Below are 27,827 nucleotides of genomic sequence, written 5' to 3'. Positions count from 1 at the left end.
GCTGGGGTCTGAAGTAACAGGGCACCCCCTGCACACCTGGCGCTGTGCCCTCAAGTTATCGCTCCCCCATCTGACCCTCCTGGAAGGGCAGGTTGCATCACCTCCCCACCGTCACCGGTTCAGCGGCAGTTTAGTGAGTACCTACTGCGTGCAGGCCCAAGAGAGGCTCAAGGAACCCAGATGAGGGCCCCCGATGCTCAGAGCTCTTCAGGACCGAGGACAGAAAGGCCTGGGCAGCCCCAAGTGCCGTGCCCCAGGGACACGCAGCCAGATTCCAAGATCCCAACCTAGATGGGGCTCTGGAAGCCCCACTTCTCCCTTCAAGCTCCCCACCCCTGTAAAATGGGCACCACGGGGCCTCCCTCGGGGCTGGGAAGACGCAGAGATGGAGGATGTGGCCTGGGGACTGTGCACGGCCATGCAGGGGGGCTTGGCCAGCAGACACCTGGCCACCTCTGCTTGCCAGACCTCGGGAGCTTCCACTGCTCACAGAATTGGAGCCCCAGCCCCTTCCCCGGCCAGAGTCCACCTGCACACCCGTCCCCCACCACCCTGCCCTCCAGCCCGTCAGGCTCCTCGGTGCTCCCACACACGTGTGCACAGCATCCCATTCGTCTCTGCTTGCACCTGCCCTCGGCCTGGAATTCCTTCCACATCAACGGCACCATCCGCCTCGAGCCCCGCCCCAGAACCCCATGCAGGAGCTCCTGCTCTCATCCCATTTCCAGCTAGAGAACTAAGGCAGGAGAGACGAAGTGGCGCACCAAGGTCCATGCAGCCGCCGAGCAGGGCGTGCCTCTAGCCACTGCACCTTGCTGCCCACCACCTGCTCGGGCCTCACAACCTCGCCCGAGCGACGTCCTCCAGCCCCATGGCCCGGCGAGATGCCCCTCATCCACTCACACGGTTGGGTCTCCCTGGGGTGCCGGGCCCCCAGCAGGCCAGGCCCGGAGTTGGGCGCAGGGCAAGCCGCTCTGGCGGAGGCACTGGGGACGGTGCGGCCCTGGAGCGGGGGGGGTGGTGGGGGGGTGGGCGGGGGGTGGCCTGGCCCCTGAAGCCACGGTGGTGGGTCCCTGCGAGCCCGGAGGCGCCCTTACCTACTCGGAGCTCTTGCCCGAAGACAGTCTTCTCGCCAAGGGCGGAGCAGTTCCAGCGTCCGAAGCGGAACTGGTACTGGCACTCGTTGATGCCCATCTGCGCCCCCTCCCCGATCACGATGATGGCATCGGGCCGGCTCTGGCAGATGGCACGCTGCCGCGGGGCCAAGCCAGGAATCTTGTTGCAGATGATGTTGGCTCCCAGGGCCACGACGGATGACAGCGCTCTGTGGAGAGGCGAGGGGACACGGGGAGGTGAGTGGCTGCGCCCGAGACCCCTGCCCTCCGCCTGCCACCCTGCCCAGGCCCCCAGTCCACCAGGGGCTTCCGAGCGCCCCCGACCTGCCGAGCTCTGCTGCCGCTGGACCACCAAACAGCTTCCGCCTTCGAGAATCCATTTCCCGTTGGCCAAGAGGCACGATCCTAGCTTGAAAAGGCACAGGCGCCCGTGCCTCCTCGGCCCGGGGAGGCAAGAACCATGGGTCATGCATCCCGGGAATCAACCGCCGTCCCATGGGATGCGAGAACCACAGCCCCCCATGCCTCTGAGTCAGACACACAGACCCGTCGGGTCACCCAACCTCACTCCTGGGATTCAACCATCAGCTCCAAACTGTCCACAGCCAGCCCCCAAATCCTGACCACTGGGCTTCCCCATCTCTTGTAGCTCCCGGGCTCCGCTGGGGGTTCCTGAGCCCGGCAGGCTGCTGAGCTGGCTGGGAGCTGAGCCCACAGGGTCCTGACTCCATTTGCAGCCCATCTTGTAATCTTGGGGAAGGCGCTCTGCCTCTCTGAGCCTCAGTATTCACATCCGTGAAATGGGAGGGTAAAATATCTGACCTCCACCCCTACCACCACCACCACCACCACTACGTAAGCTCAGACCAGACAATCTCAGGGAGAAAGGCTGCACCCATGGAGACAGCTGCTGCTGTCAGTCACTCGCTTCTGGTCGGACTCGCTTCTGTCAGTCCACCTGGTCGGACTCGGGGAGGAAGCAGCCGCTGGCGTGCACGGAGCACCCACCCTGCGTTGGGCTGGGCAGGGTCCTCCCTGCAACATTGTATCCTCAGAATGGTCCCCAGGGGGGGTGCCGTATAATTAATCTGGCACCCTCTGCCCTCCGGGCCCTGGCCAGAGACAGGAAGGCACCCGCCAGACTCACTCTCCATGCACAGAGGTGGCGTCAGCGTGTTCATGTCACAAGGTGACATTCACAGATCATGCAGCTAGGGGATTCCTAGGTGGCTCAGGGGTTTAGCGCCTGCCTTCGGCTCAGGGTGTGATCCTGGAGTCCAGGGATCAAGTCCCATACCGGGCTCCCCGCAGGGAGCCTGCTTCTCCCTCTGCCTGTGTCTCTGCCTCTCTGTATCTCTCATGAATAAATAAATAAAATCTTAAAAAAAAAAAAAGATCATGCAGCTAACCATTTTTAAAGCATTCAGTTCTGTGGCTCTTAGACATGCAACCACCGCCTCTACCACATTCCAGGATGTTGTCACCACCCCCAAAATGAAAACCCCATGCCTCTCAGCAGGTACTCCCTATCCCCTTCTCTGCCCTCCTGCCCCCTGTACCAGGCCCTGCAACCACAAATCTACTTTCTGTCCCTGTGGATTCACCTGTCCTAGACATTCCACAGAGATGCAATCACATAGTAGGTGACCTTTCCTGCCTGGATCCTTTCGCTCAGCATCATGCTTCCCAGGCTCAGCCACATTGTAGCAGGTGTCGGTGCTTCCATCCTTTTTATGGCTGAATAATATTCCATTTTATGGAGGGACCACCTCCTGTGTATCTACTCCCCCGGTGGCGGGGCACTGGCTTGCTTCCGCCTCTCGGCAATTGTGAACGGTGCTGCTACGAACACAGGTGTGTGAGTTTTTGTTTGAGTCCCTGTTTTCAATTTGGGGGGGGTGCATATTTCCAGGAGTGGAATTGCTGGGTCATAAGATCATTTGTTCAGCTTTTTGAGGAATCACCAAACTGTGTCCCTCAGAAGCTGTACCAGTTATTTGGTTTTGAGCACCCAGAAAAGGGCAGACCCTGTGCTGGAAGGGGTGGGGGGGCTGGCTTGGGCACACCCGTGGGCAACAAGTTTCAGAGTGGCATCTGGCTCCCAAACAAGAGGCCAGGCTGGCTGGGTGAGGGACAGAGTGTGGGAATGAGGGAGACCACGAGGAGCTCCCCAAAGCTGATGCCCACGGCCCTGGCCTCCTGGCGCACCGAGTTCCCTGCTCCTGCCCGCTGGCTGCCAGCCCCTTTCTGGAGAGAAACAAGTCAGTGTTTTTCCAGGGCAGCCAAGCACCCACAGCCAGCTGGGAAAGTCCCCGTGTGGCGTGAGCCCCGGCGACACTCAATCCCCACGGCCTGCCCGCCCCACTTGCTAATCTGGCCAAGACCCCCCTGGGTCTCCCACGGGCACAATGGCAGAAATGCCCGAGGCTGGCATGGAGGAAGAGCATCTGGGCGGGTTGGGCTGGGAGCGGGCTGGAATCTGGGGAATTCAGCCCAAAGTAATTGTAGATGCTCAGAAAACCGACCCGGGGAACTGAGATGGATGGGAACCAGCCTCCACGCCTCGGGAAGAGCCCGCTTGGGATCCTGGACGCTGAAAGCAAGCTCCCCAGACCCAAATTCTTGCAGCAGTCTCCAGGCTGCAGAGCCCCCGCTGCCTGGGGTAAGAACCCTGCTGGGGGAGGAGTTGGGCAAAGGGACTCCATTGGACTGAGGATGGACCCCAGGGGCCGAAACAGATCACTGCAGCCCTGGTCTCTCACCTCCAGGCAGTCCCCTGCCAGCACCCAGGTCTGACCATGTCACTCCCCTGCTCAAAGCCCATCCATAGCTCCCCAGGCTCCTTGGCGTAGAATCAGAGGCTTCCCGGGATCTGGCCTCCCACCACCCAGCCACCTTCGCTTATGCGGGTCCCCCTGCCTGGGAGGCCACTCCTTCTCCCTTTTTCTGTCTGGCAAACTCTACATGTCACGTGCCCAAGTGCAAGTCCCCCGAGCTCAAACCTCTTGGCCCCCAGGCACCGAGGAAGCACACGGTGGGTGGGCACCTGTCCCGCGAGTCCCAACCTCACCCGTGGGCTCTCACCGTGGCTCTTTCCACATCCAGCCTTCCCAGCAGACCACAAGCACCTGAGCGCAGGGCCAGGTCCGGGCTAAATGCGGGGTTCCCGGGGCTGCCCACCCCCTGTAGCTGTGAATGGCCGGACAAATGAGTAAATACTCAAAGATCACATCCGAAAGAGCTCCTACATCTTCACAACAAGAGGACAATCCAATTTAAAAAAGTCAGAGGACTTGAACAGGCATTTCTCCAGAGAAGAGCAGGAAACAGCCCACAAGAGAGTGAAAAGACTCTGAATATTGCTCATGAGGGAAATGCAAATCAAAACCAGTGCGGTGCCACCTCACACCCGCTAAGATGCCTACAGGTCAAAACAACAGAAAACACCAGGTGTTGGCAGGCCGTGGGGAAACCGGAACCCTCGCGCATCGCCAGCGGGAGGGGACAATGGGGCAGCCGCTGTGGATACCGGTCGGGAAGTTCCTCAGAAAACGGAACATAGAATTCTAGAACCCAGCAATTCCACTCTTTGGTCTGTGCCCTGAAGGACTGAAGACAGGTGTTCAAGCAAGAGCTTGTGCACGCGTGCATGTTCACAGCAGCACTATGCGCAGAGCCCGGGGTCAGAAAGAACCCACGTCCCCACCAGTGGCTGAATGGGCAGACAGGTGTGCTCCATCTGCGCCATGGAATGCTATTTGGTAAGAAACCGGGATGAAGCGTGGCTCCCGGGGAGTATTTTACATGAAAGAAGTCAGACACAAACACTGCACATCGTGTGGTCGCATTCACATGAAGTGTCCAGCAAAGGCACCACCGGAGAGGCAGAAAGTGGACCCGTGGTCGCCTGGGGCCACAGAGAGGAGGCATGGGGAGCACCAGCCTCATGGGGTGACGACGGTGACTATTAAGGAGCCCCCAGCAGGGGGAGTGCACTGATGCGCCTCTGAAGGACACACTTCAAAACGGTTAAAAGGGCAAACTGTATGTGATGCATCTTTTAAGCACAATTTTTTATTTTTTTATTTATTATTAATTTTTTATTGGAGTTCAATTTGCCAACATATATCACCAGTGCTCATCCCGTCAAGTAAGCACAATTTTTTAAAATTCTGTCGAGCCTGGGTGGCTCAGCAGTTGAGTGTCTGCCTTTGGCCCAGGTTGTGATCCTGGAGACCTGGGATCTAGTCCCGCATCAGGCTCCCGGCATGGGACCTGCTACTCCCTCTGCCTGTGTCTCTCCTCTCTCTCCTCTCTCTATGACTATCATGAATAAATAAAATTTTAAAAATCTTTAAAAAGGGATCCCTGGGTGGCTCAGTGGTTTGGCACCTGCCTTTGACCCAGGGGGCGATCCTGGAGTCCTGGGATCGAGTCCCACGTCCGGCTCCTGGCATGGGGCCTGCTTCTCCCTCTGCCTGTGTCTCTGCCTCTCTCTCTCTCTCTATGTCTATCATGAGTAAATAAGTAAATAAATCTTTTTAAAAATCTTAAAAAATAAAATAAAATTCTGTCAATACACGGGACTTCTGTACACTTGGACATCACGGGGACAGGTAGAAAGGGACTGATCCTGGCTTGTAGGCGTCCCAGGACGTGTGGGGCTGATGGAGTGGGACCCCCAAGAGCCCCCCGCCAGCCCCCTGCAGCCAGTGTGTGGGTCAAAGGTGAAGTAAAGGCATCAGGAAATACAGTCACACGGTATTTTGCACCAGGAGCATAAATAACCGGATATGGCCGCTAATTCAGAAATCATTTCAGAATCGTCTGCCTTACAATGGGGGGGTCTCTCCACTCACAATATTAAATGCGCCCATTCTGAGCACTGGGCGCAGACAACACGGGCCGCTGCTGGGTCTCAATCCTCTCTCCTTACAGCCCCAGGTTACAGCCGTGCAGACTGCAGCCCAGAGAGGCCAGGGCACGGGCCTGAGGCTGCACAGCCAGGCTCAGAGCCCGGTCTCCACTTCCAGAACTCAGGCGGAGGCAGCACTGTGGTCCGGTGCACCGCACACAGCAGGTGCATAACAAGTACCAGAGGACGGCCTAGAGCAGACGCTATGCCCACTTTCGAGTCTCAAAACACAGCTTTAAATGCCTCTCTTGCTTAAAATCCTCCAAGGTCACTCATTAATTCATTCCAGCTTTATGGACAGCTTCCACTGCTGGAGGGTGAGGTCTCAGCCACCGGCCCCTTCCCTCACCCGCAGCCTGCGTTCACAGCGAGTCTGACCACTGCCCTCTGAGAGGCCTCTGCCGGCCACTCCCCAGGCCTTGGCCACCCTGCTTCTCCCACCGGGAGGGCGGAGACAGCAGCTGTGGGCCACCGGCCCCGTTAGGGAATCTGCCAGAGTGGAAAGAGGCAAATATACCTGAGAACTAGAAATTGGTTACCTCAGGAGAGGAGAAGAGGGTGGGAGGAAGAGGGCAAGGAGAGGAGAGAGGAGGAGGGAGAAGGGGGGAGGAGGGGGAGCGCAGGCCGCATCCTGGAATAAGTGGCAGTCTTATTCCTCCGCAAGCCGCCCACAGGGTGGGCCTGGCTCTCATCCCCAAGCAGCAAGGGCCCCCTGGGTGGCTTCTGGGCCCCCAGCTGCCCACCCAGGTGCCCCAGGAGAGCCAGCAAGGAGGTTCTGAGTGGCCCTGAGCACAGAGAAGCCGACTTTGTCCACGGAAGATTCTGCTCCAGGCTCATCTCCTCGTGCTATTCAGGGCCTGGCAACAAAGGCAAGATGCCAGGAAGCGTGGGCAAAGCCAAAAATCTGGAAATGTTCCTCACCCCTGGCCTGGACCAGCGTCACAAAGGGAGCTTGCAGGAGAGGGGGGAGCAGGAAGCCTGGGACTGCTGACCAGATGGGTGTCCAATGTGAGAGCAGAGGTGTTGAAGGCAGCAGGGGATGGGGATGCGCTTTCCTGCTGCGTCCTGGCACCGGGCACTGGGTGCCATCAGGGGCTACCAGGGACAACAGGAAGCTCTTCCCACCTGCCAGAGGTCCCAAGGGGTCAGGGCTGCCTCTCAGACTAGGGGATGCCAGAGAGTGAGGGGCCAGGTGACCACCGCCAGGTGAGAGATGGCACAGAAGTGGCCACGAGGGTGGGACACTTGCTATGGCATTAGCCGGGTTCCCCGTCACCCACGTGGCAGCCCCGTGGGGCAGAGGGTCAGCATTTGAGCACTGGAGCCAGCCAGCTTGGTTGGAACCCTGGCCCTGCCTCCTCCTGGCTGTGAGACCTTAGGTAAGCTCCTTAACCTTTCTGTGCCTCGGCTTCCACATCTGCCAAGTGGGAGTAGTGATAGCCCCCCGGTCTGTCGGGCTGCAGGGAGAGCACACGATGCTGGGCCTATGAGGAGCGGGCATCACGATTGTCACGGTTGGCCACTATTAACCCTCACGGGGGACTCATTACTGACCTGCACTCATTGAGCCCACTGGAGACTTCTGCACTTTACGTAAGTTGTATCTCAACAAAAAGCAAAATATAGCAATCCAGAACTTTGTAAGGCTGGCAAAATCAGAAGGAAAAGTTTTCTTACAATAAATTAAGGAAAGCACATTTAAGAAATACAATAGGAATGTTAACAGTCATCCCCTTGTGCCTTGTCAGTGTGCGCCCGACTTTGAGGGGTGCTGGCCCCTCCTGCAGCAGCAGGTCCTTGGGGAGGCCTCTGCGGAGTTGGGCCAGCCCCCCACCACCACCTCCCCCCGCCCCAGCTCCAGGCAGAGCCAGATAGGCCAGGGTGCAGCCCAAATGCAGGCTCACAGAGGCCCCAGGATCAAAGGTCATTCAGGGGGCACCTGGGTGGCTCAGTGGGTTAAGCGTCTGGCTCTTGATCTCAGCTCAGGTCATGATCTCGGGGTCATGAGTTTGAGCCCCACATTGGGCTCTGCGCTCAGCACAGAGTCTGCTTGTCCCTCTCCCTCTGCTCCTCCCCATCCTCTTTGCTTTCTTTCTCTCACTCAAATAAGTAAAAACAAATAAATAAATAAAATCTAAAAAACAAACAAACAAAAAACCAAAGGGCATTCACAGCCTAGATCCTCTGCGGGCTGCCCACCTGCCCGGTTCCCCACCCCCATCCCGGCCAGGCTCCACCCAGAGATGCAGCCAGCCTGTCCCCACTGGGCCCTCAGCCTCTGTGAACCCCCCTCCCCAAAGGAGACATGCTGGAGCACCGGGGTGGCTCCATGGGTTAAGCATCCGAATCTTGGTTTCCATGCAGGTCATGATCTCAAGGGCCCTGGGATGGAGCACAGTCATGGTCATCGTCATCATCAGTCATCATCATCCCACTCCGTGCTCAGCAGGGAGTCTGCTTGAGATTCTCTCCCTCTGCCCCTCCCCCCACTCTCTCTCAAATAAATAAAATAATTAATTTTTTTAAAAAAAGAGGAGGGAGACAGGCTGCTTCAGCGGTTCCTGGGGCAATGAGGAGGGTGGACAGGACCCCCTGGGGGCTGGCGTGGGGGTGGCAGGCTTCATATTGGGCCTGTGCCAGACTGTGCCCTCCCGCTCTCAGCCTGCACCCTCCCAGCCCTGGAGGCCCATGTGCAGAGCTGCGCACCTGCCGCCGTCCCTGTGCCCAGAGGAGCCGGGCCACCAGCGGAGCCAGGCCCTGCCAGGCAGCCTCCCAGGGCTGCCCGAGGCTGGGAGAAGACAGAGTGTGGGGCCGCGGCCACTCTGGCTAAGACCCCGTATAGGTCAAGCCCCCCCTCCTGCCGAGGCCCAGCCCAGGGGCTCCTTGGGGCAGCCTCCTTCCATCAACTTCCTTGAAGAATAGCATCCAGGTCACCTCATGGTCAGGGACCCCGAGACCCAGAGAGGAGTCCAACGGGGGAGCCAGCGTCTCACTTACGCCTAGGACTAGAGCCATCCTGCCCTCCTTCATCCCACATAGGACACCCCTGCGTCACTCAGGAGGTAACGAGCCCCCAAATCCCGTCCCAGCAGCCAAGAGTCTAACCTAGACCCCCAAGCTGTTCAGAATTAGCGCCTCAGGGCAGAGTGAGCACCTGGCAAGTGCTGGATTCTTCCCCTCAGTGGGAAGGTGTTTTATTACTATTATCATTATTATTATTCTCTCGGAATAGGAACCAGAGATCCAGAAACGTCCAGCCACCTGCTGAGTCGCTCAGGGAAGGAAAGTAGGGGACAGGGGCTGGGACCCAGACTTCTGCCCCCAGACTGGCCTGTGACTCATCATCCCTGTCCCTGCCCCTCAGAGACAGCTGGGGGTGGTCACTCGTCTACCTGGAGGGCCATCCTCCCCTGCTGGTCCCCAGGGGGCAGAAGGCTGCATTTGGAGGACCCCAACTCATGCCAGGGGCTGAGTCACAAACTCTCTCCAGCAGGCCAACCCCCAGTCCCTGCTGCTGGCACCAGGGTGGCAGGGGCCTTGTCTTATTCCCCAGCGCACGCAGCACCAGACCAGGCACGGCCAACCCTCCGCGGTCAGCATGGAACACGGGAATGAATGAAGGACAGAGTGAATGAGTGCAATGTAGGAATGGAATCGTTCACACCCACTGAGGGGGCCCTTCCAGGGACAGAAACCCCGGCTCGCACGGGGAGCACAACGCCGCGGGGACGTCCTCAGTGAGGCAGGCGGCCGCGGACACTCGTGGCAGGCCCCCACCTTCACTTAGACTTCTACAGGTTGATTAAAAATTAGTTTTGGGGGGCATGCTGGGTGGCTCAGCGGTTTAATGTCTGCATTTGGCCCAGGGCGTGACCCCCGGGTCCCGGGATCGAGTCCCACATAGGGCTCCCCGCAGGGAGCCTGCTTCTCCCTCTGCCTGTGTCTCTGCCTCTCTCTCTGTGTCTCTCATGAATAAATTAATAAAATCTTTAGTAAATAAATAAATAAATGAAAATTAGCTTTTATTCCTACTTTACATACGATCGTGGAAATGTCAGCCGTCCCCGTGAAGGCCCAGCACATCAAGCTGTGGGAGGTGGGCAGAGCGGGGCTGGGGCCCGTGGGGTAAGGCCACCCCGAAGTGGACCTCCAAAGGGCTTTGCTCCACTGGCATCACCAGTGATGGCACAAGCTGTGCCTTTTTAATTTAAGAGCCAGAGAGAAAGGGCGTCATCGCAGGCCCAGGCCCACGTGGCACATATGCCTCTCAGCCCCCAAGGAAGCCTCGAGCCATCTGATCTGTGCACAGGGCCCTAAAACCATGGGCACTGATCTGGCCGTGTGTCCTAGGAGCCACCTCCACCTCAGGATCCCGTTTCTCTTACCAACTCCCCAGCAACTGACCCCACAAACCACAGCCCAGGATTGACACGTCCCAGCAGGGGGGAAATGGCCCCATGGCAGCGGGCCCCCGACCCAGCCCGGCCCGAAATCTTCTTCTGCACCCACCCTCTGGGCCGAGCACCAGCCGTGATGCAGACGCCCCCACTCCCAGGCTTCTGGGCAGGAGCAGCCCCTGCCCCGAACCAACCACAGAATCCTGGGAATGTTCCCTAGGCTAGGACCAGGGCAGCACTCCATGGGGCAGACGCAGCATCCAAGTACTTCCCAGAACTCAGACCTCATGACTGAGCCTACTGGACCTCAGCATCCCAGACCCCCTCCCCCACAAGCCACAGGAACCAGAGGGGGCCACGGATGGGGGGGAGGGACATGTGCCCCTCCCTGCCTCCCCCACCCCTGCTGCTCAGGTGGCACATACCACTTTTAGGGAGGTCGGCGGTGATGACAGAGGCTTTCCCCCTGGGCAGCCCTCTGTGCCCCCTCTGCCCCCTGGAGCACCCACGTCCCTGCCCGACACAGCAGGATGGCAGACTCAAACCTGAGCCAGGCCTCCAGCCATGAGGTTGGCCCCAGGCCCCCCTTATCGCTCACCATCCTCCCACAGCACCCCACCCCTGCACCTTTGTGCTCCTCCCAGCCCTGCTGACCTCCCCATGGCAGAGCCCATCCTCCAAGGCCTTTTCACCCACCCACCCCCCAGGGGGGCCAGGACTCTGTGCTTGACCCCCTTGGGCCTTTCCTACTGCCGTCTGGGGTAAGCTTTATCCACCCTCACGAGCTGTGAGCTCCCCAGGGCAGGGATCCCCAACAGGGCCCAGCACCCACCCGGCCCCAGCTCCCTGGGAGGTGGGGACAGGCTGGTGGGGCTCGGGCCAGATCCCCGGTCTCTCTCTGGGGCCCCATCCCTGGCCCTGGCCCCGGCTGCCCAGCTGCCCACAGCTCCTGCAGCCCACGCTCCTGGCCCCGGGCGCTTTATAATTCTTCCTTCTCGGGCATCCTCCGGCAAAATATTTGAAGAATGTTCTAATTATCTGTGATCAGCCAGGGAGGCGGGCCTGGGTCCACTCGTCCAGGAAGTAACTGGGCAAATACCTGGGAAGATGGCAGCTGGCCCCCACGCCCCACGTCCCACCAGCTTCTCCGTCAGCTGGGCGGGGGGCCAGAGCTTCCCAGCCACAGGTGGGCCGGAAGGGGCTGTCCCCCGGCCTCTGCGGGGCTGCAGCTGGTGGTGGCCTCACTGCTCCTGCCTGTCAAATGGGCATAAGGATGTCTTCCAGGTCTGGGGTCACTCTGCAGACCACCCCCCACCAAACCACCAGCACGGTGCCGGAGCTTGGCACCGGCGGGGTCCCCGCAGGCCTCCTCTGTGGGGTGGGACAGGGTAACAGGTGGGACAGAGCCAGACATAGCTACATAAAGCCCTGGCGGGCATTGGGCCCACCTGCTCTCCTGGTGGTTCCTTCAGTCTGCCCGTCTCCTGCCTCTGCTGGGGCCCTCGGCCCTGCTCAGCATGCCACATGAGGCCCGGGGACACCCCCAGACCTCGGGAAGGCCACCCTCAGGGTCTGTTCTGAGCCTCAATCTTCCCATCTGGAAACAGGGACCATGAGCCCTGTTTGGGCAAATGGCATTTCCCCCTCCTGGCCTGGGCCGGAAGAAGTTGGAAGGAGGAGGATGACCACCCTTTCCGAGTGGCACCCCCTGCCCCGTCCCACCCCGTCCCCGCTGCGGCTCCTTGGGGCGGGCTTGACCAACCTAACTGACAGACAGGGAGCCGCGGGGGTGGCAAAAGGCCGTCCCCAGCGCAGGTACAGGTGCAGAGAGAGGATGGGGGCGGGAAGGGGCCCTGCTGGGAAATGAAGCCATCCCTCTGCCCCCCATCCAGGCCCGCCCCCCACCTGCAGGTAGTGAGGGACCGAAGCATTACCTGTGTCTGTTTCCTAAACAGTGTTCCCAGGGCTTGGGGTCCTGTGCTCGAGGTCTGCGCGGCTGCGGAGTCTCGTGGGCCTCTGTTTGCCCATCTGTCCAGTGGGGAGAGCAGCCCCTGCCCGCGGGGGGGCTCCTGCGGCCCACTCCCTCCACCGTGGGGCCCGCCTGCTGCAATCTTTCCAGCCCACTGCCCCGCTCAGCTCACTGCCCGCAGCGTTCCCGGGGAAGAGAGCGCAGCGTCCGCTTGCTCCCTCGCGCCCCCGGAGGGTGCTCGCCGCCCGCCCTCCCCACATAGCTGGCATTCCTGGCCTGGCATTCTGGGACCCCACCCTGGAGGGAAACCAGGCAGTTCTGGGAGCAAGCAGGCCGTGCACAGGGGGCTGGGGGCACGGCTGGGGCTGCTGGAGAGGGGCGAGCACGGCCGGGGCGCTCTCCCCCGTGGATGAGGGGTGCCCGGGGCCGGGAGGGCCCATCGGCCCCCACATCTGGTGGGTCAGTGAAATCGGCACCTCATCCAGTCACTGTGACTGCAGAGCCCCGGGTCATGGACCTCCGACCGCAGCCACTTCCAGACTTTGGTTGGGCATCCAGGGCCCGTCGGGACACTCCTAGGTTCGAGCTGCACTGACCAGCAAAGACAGAGGCCCCAGACCCGTCTGGCAGCCAGGCGAGATCCCAGGCCCAGCTTGGTGCCTCTTCCTCCGAGAAGCCTTCCCCGGTCTCCCCTCTGTCCCCACTCCCAGCATGGTCACAGCTAAGCCAGCCTCCTGAGGAGGCCACAATCCTGTCTGGCCAGGCCGTGGACATACTCCTGCCCCTTCCGCTATACTCAGGACCTTCCCAGCCCTTATCCCTGAGCCTTCCCACCACTGCCCATGGGACAGGTAGAGACACTGACACCTCAAGGTGCGTGGCAGCTGAGGCCACATGCTGAGCTGAGGCCCAAGCAGGGATGAGACCCCCTAGCCCTGGCCTGGGCCTAGGCCCTCATGCCCCAGATCTGCCAGCCAGTGGGCCACCTTGCAGGCCTGGGTGACCAGGACGTCAGCCTGAAACCTCAGGGCAGATGGACAGACAGACAGGCAAGGGGAACAGGTGGGAGGAAGCTGGCAGGGAGTCTGGCCCGCGGCCAGGCTGGGAGTCTGGGCGCCTGATGTGCCGGGCAGGACCTCAGCCTTCCGGGCTACTCCGGACACGGTGTAAGCAGTGGGTTCGGGGGCCGCGTCCCCGTAGGCAGGGGACACTGAGTCATCACCTCTGAGCAGAGCGCTCTGGGTCCTGAGACCATGCCCCAGGCTGGCGTCCTGGGGGGGGGGGGGCTTCCAGGAAAGGATGACAGATGGCGGGGGGCCTGCCTGGGCCACAGGGCCTCTCAGAGCAGAGTTCGAGTCCAGCCCCACCCAGGCTCTCCCCAGCTCTGCAGCCCTGTCATGTGCCCTAACTAAAGCTGGGTGAGAACAGCCCTGGCACAGCTCCTTCACCGCGCACCGCACTGTTCCCCCTGAGTATTCCTGGGCCACCAGGGTGCCCCAGCCAGCTGCCTCAGCTTGGATGCTTTATGGGACAGGGTGCTCACTGCCCCCCAGGAGCAGCCCACTCCAGCCCTCACCAGGCTGGCTGCGGTGACCCACAGGACCCAGCAACCCCCCTCCCACCCCAAGCCTTGCCTCAGCAGCCTGGAGTCCTGAGCGCCACCCTTGCCTTCCATAGCCGGGCCTCCACCTCTCGTCCAAGGCCACACAGACACGAGGCAGAGACTGGGAATCAGGGCCAAGAGCAGGACCAGCCCCACGGCCTTTCTTCCCCACTCCTCGGCTCCCTGCCCCAGGCCCTAAGGACCTGTCTCCTCAGCCTCCCCTTTTCCTCGCCCCCCTGCAGGAATTTCTACCTCTGAAGGGAGGCAGGGAGGGGGAGCCAGGGTCGCTCTGGGCTCACACTCAGACTCGCCTGGAAGCATCCACTCTGCCCACCTCTCTAGAAGGGACTGGAAATAACGTGTGGCTGAGGTCCCCTGGGGCAGCAGGAGCCTCCCCTTGCCCCCCCTGCTCCTGGGGCAGACTCTGGACAGCAAAGATGATGTTCCAGCAAGTGCAATCGCCACACCTCCCTCCTGGCCTCGTGGCTCTTGGAGCTGCTGGAAAGGATATCACGGGAGAGGGGTGAGGGAGGGGTTCCGTCCCACACACCTCCGGGCACCAAGGCCTGGAGTGAAGCCCGGCTGGGTCACACAGCCGGCCAGGGTCTGAGACAGAAGACCCACAGGCGCCTGGGGCCGCTCTCAGCCCTCAGCCAACAGCAGCCCCGACCTGGCACTTCCAGGGCGTGTGCCCTTGGGGTCTCCCACACCCCGTGTTCTGAGCTCCTGGAGACAGAGTGAGCAACCAGGGCCAGGCTGCTAACTCCCTGTCTTGTGCTCCCTGCTGGCCCTGGTGCCCCCCACAGGGTGCTGGCACCCTAGCCTATGTCGTGGGCCGCGGCATCGTGCTCCACCCTGCGGCAGTGCCACCAAGGCGGGAGGGGGACGACCCTACCGGGGTGGGATGGGGGCCAGGTCTATCCATGTGCCACCTGAGCCCCCCAGGGCCCTGACATGGGAGGACGGTCCACAGGATGGGCCCCCAGGGAAGAAGGGATGGGGAAGGGGGGCGGGCTTGTCAGCCGCACCTGGAAATTCCCGGTGCTCCCCGCCAGCCGTGAAGTCACCCCAGGAAGACCGGAGTCCAGGGGCCAGGAAGCCATCCAGCCCCCAGCCCAGCCCTGCGCCCACCCCCCGCCCTGGCGGCCTCTGGCATCCATGGGGCAGGCGGGCCCCCACCAGGTCAACGGGCCTCGCTGGGGCCCAGATGCAGGGGCAGCCAACTGCCCACTCAAGAGGTGTTTACTGGGCACCAAGTTAGCACCAAGTGCTGTGCTGGGCGCCAGACTGGGGGCAGGGAGCTGGGCCATCCCACGACCTGGCTACCACAGCCTGGCCCCCAAGGGCTTTGTGCTGATAGCACCCCTCACCCACGCTCTGCCCCCTGTGCACCCTGTGGGTCCTGCCTCAGGGAAACCCCCCCGATGTTGGTGGGGGGCCAGGACCCGACCTTTCCCCGTCTCCCCTGCGAGGCCCCGTCCCATCCAGCATCCTTCCTCAGGTGGCAATGAAGCCACTCAACCCTGCTCCACCTGAGACCTTCCCTCCCGGGGCTCCCTGCCACCCCTCTGACCTCCCCTCCCACGGGCCCACCCCACCCTGATGGCTGCTGCCCACTCCCCAAGCCCCCTGTCCACCCCATAACTGTCCCCCGGCCAAGAACACCACCCTCCCGGGGCTCCCAGGCCGGAGGCCACCTTCCGTGAGAGGCCTCCCCAATCGATCCACCCTCACTGCCGATGCGTGAGGGGCCCCTGCCCCGGAGGACACCACAGGGCTTTGCGGATGTGACGGGGAAGGAGGGGGTCTCCCAGGTACCCTCGCACACGTGGCCAGCCCCTGTCACCAGCATGGAGGCTGCAGGAGCTGCTGGGAAGAGCAAGCTCAGGGTAGTGACGAGGCCGGGCAGGAATGGGGGAGGAGGAGCCAGAAGCATCCAGACCCATCACCCACAGAGAGAGCCCATGGCAGGACAGGGGGCCCTGAGGTCTACGGCACAGGCAGCCCCACACACCCAGACCCAACCTAGAGGGTCACGAACTGGCCTGCTGGGACCACCTCCTCGCTCTCCACTTGAGCCAGTGTCAGCAGGTTAGGGCCCTTGGGTTAGGGCCCAAGTTAGGGGGCACCCAGGAGCAGAAACCTGAGGGGTGCCTGGTCCCCTCACACGCCTGGAGGGAAAGCTGCCTGTCTGGTTCCAAGTCTAAATTTGGGGGCGGGGGGCAGAGACAGAGAGAGACAGAGGGAGAGAGGGAGAGAGAGAGAGAGAGAGAGAGAGAGAGAGAGAGCCCTCACTCAGAGCCTCACGACTCCTGGGCACCAGACAATTCTAACCGGCGGGAGAAGTTGGTTTCATCCCCCCGTGAGCTTATAGCCAATGAGAAGGTGGCAGCAGCAGGGCCCCGGGAGCCAGACAGACCCGGGTTTGAGTCCAAGCTCAGCCACCTAGAGCGTGACCCAGGGAGTTACTCGGCGCTCTGCCCCCTGTACTCCTCACTTCACCCCCTACCCAAGAGGGTGGCCCTTCTTCGGGGAGCTTTCCCAGCAGCCAGGGAGGAAACAAACCCGGAGCAGACCCCAGCTGGCGCGCACCCATCCATCCTGCGACAGAAGGGCTCTCCAAGGCCACCGGAGTCTTCCAGAAGTGGAACGCAGAGCCCTGTGCCCCCAGGCAGGGGTCTGGTGAGCGGCCAGTTTCTTCTGGAGGCACTCCTATTCAAAGGGGCTTGTAGTCTGTTTGCCACTTGGGAAGCGAGGGCCTAGGTCTCAGCTCCAGACCCCCGGGCATGCTGGCCCCTGGCACCCTGGCGGCACCAACGCCTGCCTCGGGGAGGGCAGCCGAGACACCACCCACGCTTGTCCCAAGGCTCCTTCCTGCACAGCTCCCGCTGGGCCCAGCACAGGAAGCACCTCCCATCTGGGAGGCCATGGAGGAGGGTCGGAACGGGGGTGGCCTTAGGGGGATGAGATCTGAAAAGCTCTGGAGGGCCACCGCGTTACCAGGACGGGACTGCCAGGGGACACTGGCTCGGAGGCTGCGGCTGATGCCCCCGGAGCCGCTTGTGGCCAGGGTGGTGTCCTCTCCGACCTGCTCTGGGCACCTGGTGGGCTTCAGGGTCCGCAGAGGATGGCCACTTGGGCTGCACAATTCTAGTGTGTTCCACTCACATCCTCAGACCAAATGCTTCGTGGCATCTTCAGAGCTCAGGATCCACCTGCTGTGGCGTGAGGCTGAGGCTGGGAGAGGCTTGCACCAAGCTTAAGCTCACCGCTGCAGCTGCGGGATGGCCTGCGCGGGGCCTGCGTGCCCTCAGTCACAGAGGGCCGACCACACCGCATAGCCATGCTGCACGGAGGCCCCGGGAGTGGTGGCTCCCTTCCAGCCAGGGCCCTGGCCTGGCATCCCTGGCCCTCGCTCCTGCACCTGCTTGTATGCTTCCAGGGCTAGAGAGCTCACCGCTTCCCTACCAACCACTGGGCTGGCCTTGGAGGGAGGGAGGAGGGCGAGGACACCCTGCGTTGAGGGCAGGACCAGGAGGGGCCCCAGGCAGGCTGAGCAGCTCTGTGATGGAGACGGGAAGATGGAGAAAGGGAGGAGGGAGCGCACCTGTGCCCACCCCCACCCTGCTAGCCAGCCCAAGGGGAGGCCCCAGCCCCACGCCAGGGAAGGAGGACAAACGGAGGTTTTGTCCTTGGCCAGCGGGCGGCCCACACCACACAATGACCCTTTCATCAGGCTGAGGGAGCCCTGGGTCGAGGTTTCATCTGACAAGAGAGAGCTCCCGGCCTCTTGTCCCTTGCTGGGGGAGTGGGGGGGGGGGACTGAGCCCCATCTGAGCCCGACCCCCGGCCATGCAGAATGAAGGCTCCAGGGCAACTAGCTGAGCCCCTCCATCTGTCCTGGGGGGAGAAAGGCCCCCAGAGGTTAGGTGACTGGCCATGGGCCGCACAAAAAGGGGCCCTATTCTGGGTGCCCCCCAAACCTCAGTGGAGGGAGGGTCTGGGTCTCCAATCAAGACTTCCATCCCATCCCATTCCCTCCCCTGCCACCACCCTCAGGTCTGACCATAGAGCCATGGCCCAGACCCCCAGGAGGAGTTCTGGGTGCCCCACAGGCGATGCAGCCCTGGCCCCCTGACCCCCGAGGCTGGCATGAGGGGCGGGGAATGCAATTTGCTAGGTCTGTGTCCATGGCATCCCCAAAGGAGCCCAGTGTGGAAACAATGAGTGGTCAGGGTCTCAAACACCATCTCTCTTGGTGGTGGTCTCCTTCCCGCAGAGCATCTCATACCTGCCTAGTACCCCGAGTCCTGTGTGACCTCGAGAGAGCCTCTCTGCTTATCTAGGGGCCACTTCCTCCCGGAAGCCCTCTGAGACACCCCCGGGGAATTCAACACTCGCCCCTGAACAAATACAGCCGCCAGCCCTCCCTCTGCATCACAGGTGGCCAGCCTCCCCGCTCCCAATGGCTGAGAGTGACCCCATCGCTCGAGCACCTACTGTACAACAAGCACCCAGCTGGGCACGTCTCCACATTTGCTCGCCGAATCCCCACGGCCACTCCAGAAGTTTGAGTCCCACTGGCCCTGGTGGCACCCAGGCAGCAGGAGAAGGGGCAGGGATGGGAACCCTTGATCAGCGAGGACTCCAGGGAAACTCGGTCCGAAAACGAGCCATTCTGCTGCAGGCCTCAACGCGGCTGCGGAGCACCCCAGGGCCAGGAGGAAGCACTTGAGGACCCGCCTTCCCCTCCTGGCCCTTCCTCCCCTACACACGGGTGGGAAGAAGTCATCCCCAGAGCGCACCATCCCTGCTTTGATTAGTCGGACCCACCACGTGGCAAAGGCTCTGGGAGCACTTTGTGATTTGAATAAGGATTCGTGCAGCCCAGGCCAGGGGTCCCTGGGCAGCTCTGGCGCTAACCCCCTATGTGCACACCACACTGCCCCCGTGTGCACACTGCTGCACCAAGCCACGCACGCCCTGGAATCCCAGTGTCTTGCGGGTCCAACCTGCGCCTGCAGAAAGGAAGAATCTCCATCCCCCAGTGATGGACGAGGGGACTGTGACCCAGAGAAGCCTCCAGGCCACACAGCAGAGCTCCCGCACCTGGAGGGCCGCAGCCGGCAGGCTGGGAGCTGCCGCTCCCAAGGGGAAACCAATCCACGCTAAGCTGGGTGGTCCCGTTCTGCTGCCACTCAGGCCTCGGTGCCAGGGGAGGGGGCCTGATTCAGCAACGCCCACCCTCCGGGGTCATGCCCACAAGGTTTCTGGGACTGCGGTTGGCACCACCAATAAAGCCACAGCGGTGGAGCCGGGAAGAGGCCCAGCCTCGGCAGGGCAGTGGTGAGCGCCCCCCACCCCCACCCCCCCACCCCACCCCCCGCAGCCAGGTGGTCGGTGAGTAACCACCCCGTCACCCATGACTCACTCAGCAACCCAGAGCGGGCGGTCACCATGAGTGCTCGTACCGGAAGACCTGGGGGGATCATTGCAGCCAACCTCCACATCTGGGAGAAGGAAACAAGACCGGAAGGGACCTACCCTGGACAGTAGGCCAGCCCGGTCCTGGCACAAGGCCCCCGTGCCAGCTGACCAGCGCCGCAGCACTGCGGGCCCCCACCTGCTCTCCCTTGGGCCTTCACTGACCCCCCCACTGGCCCTGGAAGCTTCTGCTCTGACAACAGTGGCGCAGACAAGGGCAAGGCTGGCCAGAGCTGCCTCACCCAGCCAGCCAAGCTCAGCATCAGGCGGGGGCTCGAGGCCCTTCCAGGCCAGCACACCCGTCCGACCCAATCAGTGGCAGGGGCCCAGGCATGCATCTGGGATTCGCTATGCACGGACCACAGCCCAAGACAAGGAGCTGGGAGAGCAGCCCAGATGGAAAGGGCAGGATCAATTGTCCACCAGTGTCTGTGATCCCAGCAGTGGGATGCCTTCTGGAAAGTTCTCTGGAGCAGAAAGAAGCCTCCGCCCAGGGCCCCTCCTGCCCCTGGCATCCTCAGATCCCACAGGGCCAACCTTCCTAAGTATTCCTGCGGACGTGAGGTGGGCTTACTGTTGATTCCCAACTGCTCACAAAGCACTTTTGCACAGGCCGCCTCACCTGCATCCCGAGCATGGGCACATAGCCACCCACGAGGGTCTTCCCACCATTCTCACTGTCGTCTGCATCACCAGGGCCCTGCTTCCACCCGTGGCATCCTCCACGCCCCGCCAGCCCTGTACCCACCAGACAGGGCCAGGGAAACCCCAGAGCCTCCCTCTCTTGCTCTGGGGAACAGCTAATATAGTCTGCTCAGGACAGCCTGGCATCAGCACTTTCTCCCCCGACCCCAGGGGCAGGAATAGGTGGGGGGCTGAAGGTCAGGCTGGGCTGGTGCTGGGGCAGGGGGCACAATGCGCTTTGCTGCCCCCCACTGCCACCCTGGGACTCCGCGCTGGCCCAGGAACGTTTGGAAAACTATCGCCCTCGGAGAATTTTTCCCAACAAAGCTGGCAGTGAACATGCAAGGAGCGAGCCTGTGTGGGCGCAGATGGTAGTTACTGCAGGCCAGCTCTGTAGGTCTGCGCACGCATCCTGGCCACCACCTGCCCCAGAGCCCCTCACTGCTGCCTTGGGCCCCTCTGTCCTCTCCAGCCCTCGAGCACCTTGCCCACCTCCTGCTCTCAGATTCTTACTCCAGGCAACCCCAGGAGGGCTCCTGGTTTCCTACCCTTGGACTCCTCCCCATTGATGCCAAACCTCAGCCACCTAGCTCCAAGAAGGATTTCGTAAGCCATAGTAGCGGTGGATTCTCTAGCTTAACATTGAAATGCGCAGTTTTCAGGGGAGGGGGAGGCTTCCTGACCTCTGACCTCTGAGAACTGGAGGCTGGGATTCCAAGGCCCCCCTAGCTGCATCCATTTCCCAGGAGGGATGCCAGAAGCAGGACTCTGGCCCAGCACTTCCCTAGCCTGATTCCCCAACTGATGGGGCCGGCCCAATCTGGCCCCTGCCCTGCCTGGGGCGGCCTTTCCCCCCTCCCCTTCCCCAGGCGATGCCTCTGCTGCCGGGCCTGCCCGCCGGGCCTGGAGCACTCTCTGCGCCTGGACCTTGTAATTATGTCCCACAGCCCGGGAAACCACGGGCCTCGCAGCATCTGGCTGCGGTTGCGAACTTTTGTTTCAAGATGCGCGACTATTTATAGAAGGAAAACTGGTAGGATAGTAATTTCCTAGGAGCTGGAGGAGAAATTGGCTGCGCCCCTATTAAAAGGGGGGCGGCGGCGATTTATTAGGACTGCGGCCGCGCGGGAGGTGGGGGTGGCGCGGGGAGCGGGAGGCAGCGCCTGCCCCCTCTGGCCGCGTGAGGCGACCCCGGACGTGGCCCGCGTGTAAAGGAGGGGGAGGAGGAGGGGAGGCGAGAGGGGAGGGAGAGCGAGCTCTGAGGTTTAATCAGTAGCATCCAGCTTAAATTCCCCCAAACGGCGGTTCCATAAATCAAACTTCTTTTTAAATCGGAGGCCAGAGCATATGCGTCCCATTAGGAATCAGGCGAAGCCACTGCAGCGCCGACGCGCCCCTCGGCTCCCTGGGCCCTGCCGGCCCTGCCGGGAGCTGCCCGAGCCCCGGGGGCGCTGCCCGACCCTGCGCACTCGCGCGCCCACGCTCCCTCCGCGCTGCCTCGGCCTGGATCCCGGCGCACCCCGGCCAGCCGCCCCTGCGCTGCGCGGTCCCCTCGCCCCCAGGTGAGGAGTGGGCAGCAGCGGGGCCGGGCGGCTCAGCGCAGCGGGAAGGCGCGACAGGCAGCGGCCACCCCGGGGCCCGCTTGGGCACTGTCCGGTGGGGCGCAGTGTGCACGTGTGCGCCGGTGTGTGCGCGGGGAGCGGGTGTGCACGGGCGGCTCTCTCGAGGGCTGCACGGCCGGCCGGCCCCAAGGACGTCTACAGGGCAGGGGATCCCGCTTGTCCGAGACGCGGGTGGGATGCGCAGGGAATCCCCGCGCCGCCGCGCGCCCTCCCCTCGTGGCGCTCGCTCGGTGCGCGCAGTCCGGCCCACCCGGGCAGCAGGGCCTCTCGCGGGCCACGCGCTCTCGGACCCCAAAGCCTTCGCGTCTCACTAACGCAGCCGCCCCCCAAGTCCTCCACCTCGGTGCCTTGGGCAGATGAGGACACGCAACGTCCCCAGCCCACCGAGCGCGTCGGGCGCCCGGTGCCCCGCCCAGGGACTCCGCTGAGTCTCCTGCCCGCGCGGCTCCCGCGCTGGAGGCCGAGGAGCGCCCCCCCCCCGCCCCCCGGCCCGCGAGCGGCCGCCGCACTCACAGGTAGCTGCCGCTGGACAGGATGAGAAAGATCTGCGGGCAGTACACGGAGAGGAGCGCGCCGCGCGGCGACAGCAGGAGCATGGTGGGCCGGCGGGCAGGGCGCCTGGGCCAGCTGCGGCCGGGGTCTCCGCGGCCCTCCCCGCGGCGGGGCGGCGACACCAGGCGCTAGGGACCCGGGCGCGCGGGCCCCGGCGCGGTTCTCGTCGGTGCCCCGCCGCCAGGGCCGAGCATCGCGATGGGGCTGGGGCCGGGGCCGCGGCGGGCGCTGGGGCCGGGGTGCGGGGCGAGGGCACGGCCGGGGGCAGCGGGTGCGCCTCGGCGGCCGTCTAGCCCTCCGTCCGTCGATCGGTCGGAACCGGCTCTGTCGCTCGCTCTGGCTCGAGTCTCCAAGTCTCTCGAGGCGCGCAGCTGCCATTGGACGGGCCGCCCCTACATCCGCCTCCTCTGCGGGCGGGTTTTTTAAAGGGGAGGCTGACCGGAGCGTGCGACAGGAGCCGCCCCCAGGGCTTGCCCGAACCGCCTCGGCCCGCACCCCTCCACACACACACACACCCGCCCAACTTCGGGGAACCACACAGCTCTGGCCTGCTCTGGAGGGTGCACCTGGGGGGAGGCACCGGGGCGCAAGCGCGCGGGGGCGTGCGCTCCTCTTGGGGGGCTGTGCTCGGGAGTCTGTTCTGTTCGCCTGCATGTGCCTGCATGTGCCTGTGTGTGCCCGCAGGAGCGTGGGCGCGTCTGCGAGGGCGCAGGTGTGTGCGCACAGATGCACTGTGTGTGCTGCACCTTTGCCTGCGTGCGCCCCTGGGTTTGGTTAGGTTGGCTGTGAGTCGCAGGCTCTCACCTTAGCCAACCAGGCCCCGCCAGGCAGGGCTCACCTGTGCACATGCGCACTGGTGTCTCTGTAGGGTCCTGCCTCAGGGCCTCTTTGGAGGAGGCAGCGAGAAGGCACCCCTAATTGGTTCACAGAGGTCCCTAGCTTTAGCTTCCCCATCGTACTTCTTTTGCTCTCCTTTGAGGGGTTGGTTGGGATAGGTGTAGGGAGGAGCAGATCCGCAAGGACACACTTCTAAACAATCCTTCCTCTTCCAGTGATTTTTTTTTTAAGGCCAGAAACCCACCTCCTATTGTCTGCCAAGCCTGTCTACCTATGAATGATCTTCCAGATGCAGTGTAGACCCTCTCAGCTGGGGGGAAAGCACAAGGCAGGGATGATGACAAGAGAGGTCCATATGATATGGCCAGTGGCCCAGGGGTGGGGTGTTTCCCAGCTTCTAGACCTGGCATGGAGACTCATGCCTGGCATCCAGAAGGAAGGAGCTGCCTGCTTCACCTTCATCCCGCTGGGCCCTCTGCCTCTCCCAGGGCAGGAATGGAGCAGGGCTGATCCTGGGACTTCTTGACCCCACTTCCTGTGGGCAGAGGGTGCCCAGATCCCAATGGCTTGTTCCTGCCCTGGCTTAGCCTCTTCCCAAGGGCCACAGCCTGTAGGCTGCTCAGTCCAAAAGTGAGGAACTGTGACTCCCCAAAGTCATTTGTTTTGAAATTGCTCAAAATTCAAGGCAAGCCTACTCTTGGGGGCCCTGATTCCCCAAAAGGATTGTGAGGTCTGAGTTCACCATCCCTGCTGGTCTGGGAGCTCCCCCCAGGGGCTGCACATCTGTGTGGTGGCTGCATGTGCACCAGTGAGGGAGGTTCCTGGTGTACATTCACAAAAGTGCACACACAGGTGTTGGCTGTGGGGGGCATGACCCCAGAATATCTCCCCAATACATGCAGTCCCTGACATTGGTTGGAACTGCTATGGCCCTAAAATCCACTATCTGGAGGAGTCCCTGGAGTGGTGATGCTAGAATCATTAGCAGTGAGAAAAGCTTGGCTGGTGCATGCAGGTGTTTATGGGAGCCCCACCTCTCCCCCCAGGGCACAGTCACCCAGAACAAATCTTTTTTTCTTTTTTCTTTTTCTTTTTTTTTTTTTTTACCCAGAACAAATCTTCACAGTACCCGATGAAGGATGAGCTACTGTGACCCCACTTTTCGCATGAGAGAGGCAGAATCGGAGCACCCACCCAAAGCCACCAATAAGGAGTGAGGGGGAGGAATGAGTCCCAAACCTCATCCTTAACGCACTGGGCCCCTAAGTCACTAACCCCTCAGGTCACATCTGGGCTCCGCTCCTGATCCTCCCTGCCCTGTGCAGCCAAGATGGCTTGCAAAGAAGGCAAGCCCCTTGCTCCAGGGTGGGCAGGTGAGCAGGCAGGCAGGCAGGCAGGGGCCGTGGTGGTGGCAGAGGCTGAGACCCGTCGCCTGAGCACATCCCAGGATGGCTCCCTGGCTTTTCCCAGATGTGGTTCTGCAGGGGTGTTTGGAGACTAGGTTTTCTCCTCTCCCCCCAGGAGTGTGTGTTTTAGGGGGCACAGCAGGGGAAGGATCGCCCACACCAGGGTTCCTGAATGGAAGCAGAAGGCAGAGCCTGGCTCTCTTGCACACTCCCAGAGAGGCAAGTACAAGTGCCTGGGCACACAGGCTGGGTCGCACTCACTGATCTCTACGCAGACACCAGCCACCACCGTGTTCACGATGGCCAGAGCTGCACTCCCATTTACAGAAGGGACAGGGAAGCTGCCTTGTGTCTGTAGGTCGGGGGGGGGGGTCCCCTAGGCCTCTGAGCCCCTCAACCAGCCACAGGAGACCAGGTTGGGCACCAGCGGGAGCTCCTTTTGCTGCCTGGGTGGGGAGGGAAAGGTCATAGCGCTTCCCACAAGTTGTGGGGGGGAGGGGGGAGTTCTTTTCAGTGACTCCTGTTGAGAAATGGGTGCTAGGGTGCTAGGCTGAGTGGTTGGCTCTGCCTTTTACTCTGGGGACAAGTGACTTGGCCTCCCTCACTCAGTTTCCTGATCCTTAAAACGGGAACTGAACTCTAGGACTGCCAGGAGCGGACAAGTGCTGAAAACCAAAGAGAGCCTCAGGAGGGGCTGCCCAGTACTTGGGGGAACAGGGAGAGGAGCTGCAGGGACTGCTGGAGATCCCAAGCCCTGTCTCCCTCCCAGCCCCCACCCCCTAGCACCCTCACCTCCCTGAACAAACACCGAGGGACTCAGCCTATAGGGACCCACAATAAACCAGGCACCCAGGCCTGCAGAGTGAGGCTAGGACGGGGTCTTCCAGCCCTGCCTCTGCAGCCCCCACCCTGCCTCAGTTTCTCCATCTGTAAAATGGCGGAGGGGGCGACAGAAGGGCGGGTGAGAGGCGAGGTGAGTCTCAGGTGGGGCTTCTACCTGGCAGCCGGGGAAGCGGCGTCTCCGCCTCCGGCGGGGCTGTTCACCGGCTGTGCTCGGCCCGACTGCTCCGTAGGGGCGCGGGGTGCGGGCGCCCGGGGGCGAGGTGCACCGCACCCCCGTCGCGGTCACATCGCCCCCCCCACCCCCACTTCGAGCGAGGCCGAGACAGATTCTGTCTAAAGGAGATCGCGGCTCAACAGGTAAGGACTCGGCTGGGTTCAGGAATGTGGAAATACGACTCGGAGCAGCTACTGCAGCGAGCAGCGAGCGCGGCCCGCCGGGCGCCCGCCCGCCCGCCCGCCCGCCCGCCGGGCCGCACAAGGGGGAGCGCGGCGAGAGGGGGCCGGCCGAGGGCCCAGGGCGGGCGGGGGCGCGGGCCCAGGACCGAGCCCCAGGCGGCCGGGCCCTCCGCGCGGCCCATCGCGAGCCAGCCGGACAAGTTGTCAAGGCAATTTCAACACGTCCGGGTGATGGATAGGGTCGAAGGGCCCAGGCAGGTGCCCGGCCTGCAGGCTCGGGGCCGGGGCGCTCGCCCCCCCGCCCGCCCGGGCCTTCCCGGCCGCCCGACGCCCCCGGCTGCCGCCCCGGCGCGCCCTCCAGACGGCGAGCGCTCGGCCCGGGCTCGGCGCCCAGCGCAGCCCGGGGGAGGGAAGGCGCGTCCCACCCCCGGGGCCTGGAGCCCAAACAGGTGAAAGTACGCGCCGGGCACGCTCGCCGCTACCCGCGAGCCCGGCCGCGCCGCCTGCGCGCTCTGCCCTCCTTGGAGCGGCCCGGACTCGGCGCGCTTCGCGAGGACCCGGCGCTGCGGGGTCGGGGCCGACGGTCCCACGCACAGGCCAGCCTCGGTCCCGGGAGCCGCCTGCGCCCCCTCAGGCCCTACGTGTCCGCGGAGAGCCCCTGGAGCCCGGTCCTCGCCGCTGCCCCCACGCGGGGCTGTGGCCCCTGCCCACGGGGATACTCACCCGAGCTTCACGTAGAGGACGCCAAAGCAGAGAAACACGTAGAAAATCCACTTGCGAAAGTTTCTGTGCATGATCCAGGGAGGGGGGCTGCGCCATAGACAGCGGCGGCCGGAGGGGACGCGCGGGCCGGCGGGGGGCTGGCAAGGGCGGGGGCTCCGGCGGACCGCTCTCAGCCTGCGCTGCGGCTCGGGCGGCCGGCGACGCGCGGGCGCTGGGCGCGCGCTGCCACCATGGTGAGCTGGGCGCCGCCGCCGCCGCGTGCGCCTGGGCAGTGACCTGGGCCGGGAAGCGCGACCTCGGAGCCGGGCTGAGAGGTCGCTGGGCGCGCTGAGCGCCGGCGGGGCCGCGGCCCGAGCGCTGCGGGCGGGCGGGCGCTGCCTCCGCTGGGCGCAGCCGCCTGGGGCCGTGCGCGCCTCGCCGAGCGCCGCGGCGGCCAATGTGTCCGCACTTGTCCGCCTCCCCAGGTGACTCGCGGCCCCTGCAAGCGAGCTGCGAGCGAACGAGCGCGGCCCAGGTAGGAGGATCCGCCTCCCGCCCGCCCTCCTCGCTCGCCGCGCGCTCTCTCTCCCTCGCTCGCGGGCTCTCCCCTCCCTTTTCTCCTCCCTCCCCCGTGACACGCAAACACATCCACCCCCCCCATCCACACCCCCCTGCCCAGGCCCGCTCCCTTCCTATTGCCCTCCTGGGACTGGGCAGGGGGAGGAGGATTGGGTGCGCGGAGTTGGGGGGGGGGGCGCCGGGGAGGGTGCGGCTCGGAAGAGACACCTGCAGTGGGGCTGGCCGCTCCTCTGCCCCGGCAAGGGGGGGTGGGGCACAGGGGAACGTCCTGTACAGGTCGTGGTGGCCACTCGGCTTCCAATTTCTAGTGGGGAGGGTGGAGTGGAGACCACCCACCCCCACAGCCGTTCTTGGCGTGCTTCCCCTCCCGGCAGCAACTATGCACTTGGGGTCCCCCTAGGCCACACCCTTAGCCCAAGTATCGCTGCCTCCCTTGCAGACCTCCATCGGAGCCCTCCTCCAGCACCCAGGGTCACCCCTACCTGTCAGCACTGCTGCCAGAGAGACTAACTCAGAGGGGACAGGGAAGGGACAGACGGCCTGGCTCAGTGCAGGCAGATGGCTGGAGGACCTCCTGCAGAAGCCATTGGGATAATCACCAGGATGGGGACGGATGGCAGGATGTTAAGGGGCGTCCTTGGCTCTGGGAGCGGCCCCCCTGCCCCCAGGGTTCTCTGCTTCCCTCCACTGCCTCTGGTCCCCCCAGCCTGCTCAGTCTCCTCT

General features: G+C 63.0%; 1 protein-coding gene across 2 annotated transcripts in view; it reads right to left on the bottom strand.

Moving 5' to 3' along the window:
• Nucleotides 1–27,002, bottom strand: part of WNT7B (Wnt family member 7B) — a 49,560-nt gene extending 22,558 nt beyond the window's left edge. Inside the window, exons 1-2 of one of the 2 annotated variants that reach the window (XM_055329078.1) lie at nucleotides 26,547–27,002; nucleotides 1,098–1,324 (exon numbers count right to left, since the gene is read on the bottom strand). In XM_055329078.1, the coding sequence (XP_055185053.1) occupies nucleotides 1,098–1,324; nucleotides 26,547–26,617 (298 nt within the window). In that variant the 5' untranslated portion in view covers nucleotides 26,618–27,002. Of the gene's footprint in view, nucleotides 1–1,097; nucleotides 1,325–22,302; nucleotides 22,575–26,546 lie in introns of those variants that run through there. The other variant, XM_055329076.1, reaches the window with a different exon arrangement.
• Nucleotides 27,003–27,827: the final 825 nt, after the last annotated feature.

This window comes from Nyctereutes procyonoides, unplaced genomic scaffold (assembly GCF_905146905.1).
Source record: "Nyctereutes procyonoides isolate TBG_1078 unplaced genomic scaffold, NYPRO_anot_genome, whole genome shotgun sequence".
Classification (NCBI taxonomy): domain Eukaryota; kingdom Metazoa; phylum Chordata; class Mammalia; order Carnivora; family Canidae; genus Nyctereutes; species Nyctereutes procyonoides.
The sequence above is the reverse complement of the archived record's forward strand: the minus strand, read 5'-3'. Positions and strand labels throughout refer to the sequence as shown.